This window comes from Coenobita brevimanus, chromosome 100 (assembly GCF_032717465.1).
Source record: "Coenobita brevimanus isolate Jiangsu-jjx chromosome 100, ASM3271746v2, whole genome shotgun sequence".
Lineage (NCBI taxonomy): Eukaryota > Metazoa > Arthropoda > Malacostraca > Decapoda > Coenobitidae > Coenobita > Coenobita brevimanus.
Window position 1 is genome coordinate 2278535 of NC_137053.1, and position 7206 is coordinate 2285740.

The window sequence follows — 7206 nt, forward strand, 5'->3', positions numbered from 1 at the left end:
GACTGACTCAAAAAGACGGAAAGTTCCCTCCAGGTCCCTCCCTCCTTCCCTCCCCCCCTCCCCAGTAATTCCCTCCCTCCATCTTCTTCTTCCTCAGTTCTCTTCATCCTTCCTGCACGCTCCCCCTAAAACCCACTAACTCCATCCCAACCCTCCAGCCCCCCTTTCCTCCTCCCATCCCTGCACACCATTCCCCCCCCCCCCCGTCTCGTTCTCCCATTCTCTCTCTGGCCTTTTAGAAGATTCGAAACATTAGGGTCATATATTTACACACACACACACACACACACACACACACGATATTCTGTATAAGATGATGATACATACATCAGTATTAATAGTTTTGTGATATAGGATTATCACTGCCACACTTACCACCACCAACGACCACTACCACTGCCACCACCAACAACAACCCTCATTCCTAGTACCACATTGCCACCACCACCACCACAAACAACCAATACCACCGCCACCACCACCAACCACCACCAGTTCCAACCACCATCACCACCAACCAGTTCCAACACCATCAACCACCACCTCCAACTATCACCATCACCAACCAGTTACAAATATCACCACCAATCCCACCAACAATCATCACCAGTTCCACCACCACCAACTACCACCATTACCACCAACAACCACTAATACCACCATCACCATCAATTCCACAATCACCACCATCACTAGCTATCACCAAATTCCACCATCAACTGCCACCATTACCACCAAATACTACCATCATTACCACCACCAGCTATGGTACCACAAATATCACCACCACCAACTATCAAAAATACCACCACCATCACCACCACCAACTACCATCATTACCACCACCATCATCATCATCAATTGCCATCATTACCATCACCACCACCAACTCCCATCATTACCAAGCTAAAGCTCGCCGATTTTGTTCAACTGAAAGCCCTAAGCAGCAAAGTTAGAAAAAAAAAAATATCGACTATCTTATGGACATAATAATTATATACCGGTACTATTTTATCTATCTACATTCACACATCATAATCCAGGAAAGAGTGGCTATAAACAAACTGCCTCCATGTCACCCTGTTCTTTATCCAACTCGCACGACCTTCATTCATGTTTCTCTACTCCATTCCTCCATCTCATCCTCAGACTTCCCTTTCCCCTCTCCTCTTTTACCTCAATCACATACATTCTTTAGTTAATATCTCATTCTCCATTTTCTCTACAAACCCAAACATCTTCAGGGTAGCCTACCATCTTACTCTTTCCTACACATCCACATCATTATCAATAATTTCAGTCTCATACAGACAATCTGGCGCAGCTGAAACAAGTGGTAGATGTCAGTGTCGACGAACAATATCTTTACTTACCATTCTTTATCTCAGCAAGATGGGGAAGCTGTTTATGATCAGTGAATTGATGTCCGTAGACTTCCTGCACCCTCCTCCTCTCGAGCTCAGAAGGTGACTGGTGCGTTCGGTGTTCCTAGGGTTCATTCTTGGATTCATTAACTCCAGTTCGAGAGAAAAGGCTCGTTCTTATCATGCCAATAGAGTATTATTTGTAACTTCTTTTTAACTATATTCTTCTTCACTTTAGTTTTACATAAAATTAGCTTTTCTCCCTCCTAAGCCGTGGCAATAAATTAGAATGCGATTTAGTAGAAATGCTATGGATAGAATGTCGAGCCCATTTTTGTTTTTTGTCACTGAGCTAAGTGAAATAAGCTGCAAAGGGACGAAAATCTCTGCCAGTTAAATGGTCAACATTTTCACTAGATTTTGTGCATTTCAACTTCAGTTAGATTTCTCATAATTTTTCACTGGTTGTCCTTCCTTACGATGACGTATTAAAAATAATATTCCTATATCCAGGCGCCTTTATTACATCAATCATCAATTTCCCATCAACATCACATTCCCATAATATATTCCACATTCCTTCTGCATCTGTAAAAAGGCCTTGTGTGACAACTTCGGTCCCTTTGACGGAATTCGGCAAGACAAAACTACCTTCAATAATCATTCAAGCATTTTCACACACCACTTGTAATAATATAAAGCCATAAAAATCTTTGTTTCTGTTTTCAGAGTATTAATAAAAATGCGTGACGAAACAGAAACAGTGAAGACGAAGAAGGGTCAATACTGTCAGGCTGCCTCTGCCCCGCCAATACATCTAACATGGGCGATTCTGAACTTCCATCAGGCTGGGAAAAACGTGTCAGCCGATCTACAGGTATTGTGATTTAATGTAAGGGCAGCGCTGCATATCCAGTGGTGAAGGATGGAAAATCGATAGGTTAGAATCGAAAAATTTTTGAGGTGACCAAGAAGGCTGCAACCCCGATGTTTTTCATTGGTTATTGTTCATTATTAATTCTTAATTAACTGTCATGGTAATAATTCTGATCCATCTCTTTGATAATGTATTGTTGACTTGTATATAATGAGAAACATGAAGTTTAGTGGTGTGGGTAGTAGTTTCTTTGGTGCCATACTTTTTTTTTTTTAATCCATGCATTGCAAAATGTGATGAAACTGGGATAATGCATATCATCATATAAAGTTGTATTATCAGCACCATTGTAAATAATAGTGTACTGGTATTTGTTACTTCGTCATATATATATATATATATATATATATATATATATATATATTCTTTGGCTTTGCTTCATTATGTTCATCTTTTCTTGGTAAAATTTCTGTTGGAAATTTCCATTAATTCCCATAAAGTGTTTGTTTGTCTTGTTTGTTTGAAATGTCTTACGACACAGAGGCCGCCATACAAACCCCTGTAAAGTTGCTAGGTTTGGTTTGTTGAATATCATTCATGACAAATGAAATATTGTCACAGGAAATTTATTAATCTGATTATAGATTTGGAACTTTTTTTTTTTTTTTTTTTAATATCCATTGTTTCTCAGATTTAGTCAATAAATTGTAATATGTTTTCGCTCTCCATTCCACTTGCAGCAGGCTTTATCCCCATAAATAGAGCAGAACCAGAAGGTGGTGGTGAATTATGGTTAATAGCACAGTTCAGTGATAAAATCTCTAAAAAAATAAATGAAAAATATCCTTCAGAACATGACGGTCATGCCCGTCTGCTCTGACAAACCGAACCCTATTTAGCATAAGAGTCCTTATACTACAGTCATCAGGCGATGAAAAATGGTTTACATGGTAAAGCAGTGTAAACTCCCTCATCTGCCAGAGCATCAGTTACTTAATTGTCATTAAAAGCTAACTTTTGTCATCCATTTTCACGATCATTATCTCTGATGTATTGCATCCTCCAGGAAACCCACCAAGAGGGGATGGCCATGACAGAACTGATGTTTATCACTGATGCACTGAAGAACAAGTACTACTCAACACTATTGTCACAGAAAAGGAAGAACTTGGAGGAAACCCTTTGGATGTAAATAATAGAAACTGGATGATGTTTCGAAAATGTCTTACCGTAATTTCACGTTTTTTTCACTTCATAGCTACCCCCTGGAGGCACCCTGAAAAAAAGAGGCATCAAGCTATTTACACTACCACCTAAATATTGTAAATGATGATAGAAGGAATGGTCCTAGACTCTTAAGAGTGCTGATTCTGATGATAATCTCTACAGAATACATGCAGTGTCCTTTTCGTGTAAAAAAACAAAAAACAAAATGTACTATGTCCACAATTTGGTGTTCTCTTAATGGCTTAGGAGGGAGAGGAAGGAGGTAGTGTACTGAGTTTTTTTTTTTTTTTTTCCCCATATAGTGACATCAACGAAACATGCTGCGAGTCTTCCTACCCTGTGATTGTTGCAAAATGGGCTCAGATAACTTGCTGTGTAGTTGTCTTTTAAATTCTTATATTACCCCTTTTCTGACAGACTTGTAAGTATTCATCAGTATACTACATATAGTGCAATATTTTCTAGGGCAGACATACTACCTGAATGTGTACACTAAGGAGAGCCAGTGGGACACCCCAACTGAGCCTGCCAAGCCAGCTAGTGGAGGTAGCAGTGGAGGACCAGACCGTGTGCAGTGCTCTCATCTCCTAGTCAAGCATGCTGGCTCACGCAGACCTTCATCTTGGCGTCAGGAAAACATCACTATCTCAAAGGAAGAAGCAATAACTCTGTTGGAGGGTATGTCAGAGCACAGTAGTGCTAGTTTGGAATATGAGACTGGGCACATACTATGATTTAGAAATAAATAATCTTGTGGGGAAAATTACCTATGGGTCTGTTATCTCAGAAAAATTGTCCCTCATATCCCCAAACCTACATCAAATTGGTCACCAGCAAACACTAGCAACCTTCACACTTGGCATGGGAAAGAAGCCCTGTGACTGACTTATAGTAATTGCTATGCTTGAATATGATTGGTTTAGTAATTGCCATGCTTGACTAAGACTGTTTTATGCTCATTTAGATGCACGGACTTGAGGTAATGGCAGCACATATTACACGAGGCATTGGAAAGCATCACTTTCGATGGCTGCATCTGCAAATTTCGTGTAATTTCAGTGAGGTACCGATGTTGCAAACTTGCATGATGCCGCATATGATGAATCCACAATTTAGAATCGTGTGATTTCGGAGATTTCACTGCTTTTTAATATTGTACAGATACTGGCATTCTGGTGTGGGAATGGGATTCCTTCATGTGGTGGCACTGATATACCCAGGCAAACTGGGATGCTCCCAACTGTATGTCACAAAGCAATGAACTTGAATGAATGGACAGGATATACCGGTAGATAACCTTGTGTTAAAGTTGTCTTACCTTTTTATGCATTTAAACTAGACAAAAAGCAGTGCACCCTCTTCCCAGCTGTCACTCCTAAGTCTGGGATTATTCTTCCTATCACCATTCAAAATGCTGAAAGCTTCTTCTGCAGGATGCCTCCAAAGAAGGAGCATTAAAATTCCATTAACTGGTAATCTGTGGTACAAGGTTTATGGTAAATCACTAGTAGTAACAGTATTGTATGGTGCTGTATAATTATTGTTTTAGTGGTAGTAATATCTGTACTAAATAATAAACTGTTAGTTACTGTGGATAACTAAGGATACATACCGTCTTGGTATTTACGGATCTTGTTGTTAATACGATAAAGAGCCCTTCCTTGGAGTTGGAATGCAGATATTTTTCTGATGAGATAACATTTTTCTTATAATATTATGGGCCACAGTTCAAATAAGCTTACCTTACTTCAGTTATTCCTTGCTGCATTCATAACCTGTAACCTGCAACATCTATCTTGTTGAGCTGTTTTCCACAGGACTTCGATGCATATCATGGTAGTTGGACTGAAAATTGAATTTAAAACTGCTTTGGTGCTTGTTATAGCTAAATTATAGCAGATATTGAAATGGAAATTCATATACTGTACATATATTTCAGCATGCCTTCCATCTCATACCTGTAAAATTTGTCTTTGATTAAAAAAAAAAATGCACAATAGCTGTGCCTTAGTGTGCATACATTCCACTTTATTTTATATATCATATCATTTGACAGGGGTTATGGAAGTGAAATAAGTGAAGCAGCAAGTGGCAGCAAAAGTAGCAATGTGGAGGAAGAGTGCTAAGACTGTACTAACAATCAGATGGCAAGGGTTTGTTCATGTTGGGTCGCATTGTAAATATTGATCTTTTCCAATGCTTTTTATTTCATAATTATTATTATTCTTGCAACCTCCATATGATTTTTATTAAAACTAAAAAGAGATGGGTTAATCAAGGGTATATCTAGTCCCTCGAGTTGGAAAAATCTTTCCAAAAACATTGAAAGGAAGCCTGCAAGCAGATATGTGTAGCAGGTGTGATGGAGAGAGAGCCAGGCTTGGTGAGTCTAGGAGAGACTGGTACCATTTTGTGTGGGAACGAATATCATGCAGTAGTTAACAGTGACCTGTTTGGGACCTGCATTTCATTTTGTACCCATTCTGCTGGTGTTGTACTCTATAAACTTTTCAAATCAGACCAACAGCTCATTGTGTTATTCTGTAGGAGAATTGTGTAGTGAAAATATGCATTATAGACGAAAACACTGTATATACGTACAGTACAGTATTATTTTTCTGAGAACATTCATAACTTCATAATATAAGAATATTGTAGTAGTTAAGCTATGGCACACTGATAGATAGGGCACATGTATGCATGTGTGTGTGTGCACACGTGCACAAAGTGGGTGGCAGATTTTCCTTAAGCAGCACTTTATGGATTGAGTTTCCCTGAGTCACAGCTTATGGGTGTGAATTTTCCTGTGATAACCAGTTTATGAAAGAAGTATCTTACTGTAAACGTTCTTTTCAGGTTATCGGAAGGAGATCACGTCAGGGCAGTCATCATTTGCAGAGCTGGCCAGCAGGGTAAGCCAAACGATAACTGCTGTGTACTGTATTCCATACTTGACAGTATGATTACCATTTGCATACTTTTAAAGCATATACTGGGACTAATCATGTACAAAGTTGGATTGTGTATATATCTTTCAGGTGTCGGATTGCAGCTCTGCCAAACGTGGAGGAGACCTTGGTTTGTTTGGCCGAGGTGCAATGCAGCAGCCCTTTGAAGATGCTGCATTTGCTTTGAAAGTTGGAGAAATGAGTGGGATAGTGGAAACTGATTCTGGAGTCCATATTATTATCCGTACTGCATAGTTTAGCTTTTCGTCACTCAATTCCTCCAGTTTGAGTATACTCACGTGCTTATCAGCCATATCTTAGTCCCTCAGGTACTTTACTTAAGTTTAATGGTTTTAAGCTTCAGTTACAACAGATGTCCTGTTATTTTGAACTGCTGACTTGTAATTCTCAGCTTTGCACTGTTAAATCTCTGAAATACTATTAAACAATTGGGCTTTCAAAACATAGCTAACTTTGTTTGAAAATGCTGATTAATGTATCAGTGCTGTGATTAAAATTATGATTACCCAGAAGTACATGGGTTAATATTACAAAACTGTGTTTACATTGAGTCCTAGAATAGTCTGGTACGGTGGATATTTACTGTGATGTCATATAGTTTTACAGTAAAACACCTTTAAGGCAGACAATTAAAGTGAGACATTTTCAGAATAAGTAAACATAACCCTGAACAAGACATGAAGCATGAACCCAAACCCTTATCACTGTTAAGTTTCCCTTTCTTTTGCTGCTGACTGAATAAAACTCTGTGTAAACTTGTAATCAGCAA

At 38.9% G+C, this 7206-nt stretch overlaps 1 protein-coding gene across 1 annotated transcript; it reads left to right on the forward strand.

The window, feature by feature from the left end:
- Positions 1–2137: 2137 nt before the first annotated feature.
- On the forward strand, positions 2138–6981 carry LOC145414508 (putative peptidyl-prolyl cis-trans isomerase dodo). The gene is made up of 4 exons (XM_080284026.1): positions 2138–2241; positions 3934–4146; positions 6325–6380; positions 6507–6981. The coding sequence occupies exons 1-4, from the start codon at positions 2187–2189 to the stop codon at positions 6669–6671; spliced, it is 489 nt and encodes a 162-aa protein (XP_080140152.1). The 5' UTR covers positions 2138–2186; the 3' UTR covers positions 6672–6981.
- Positions 6982–7206: the final 225 nt, after the last annotated feature.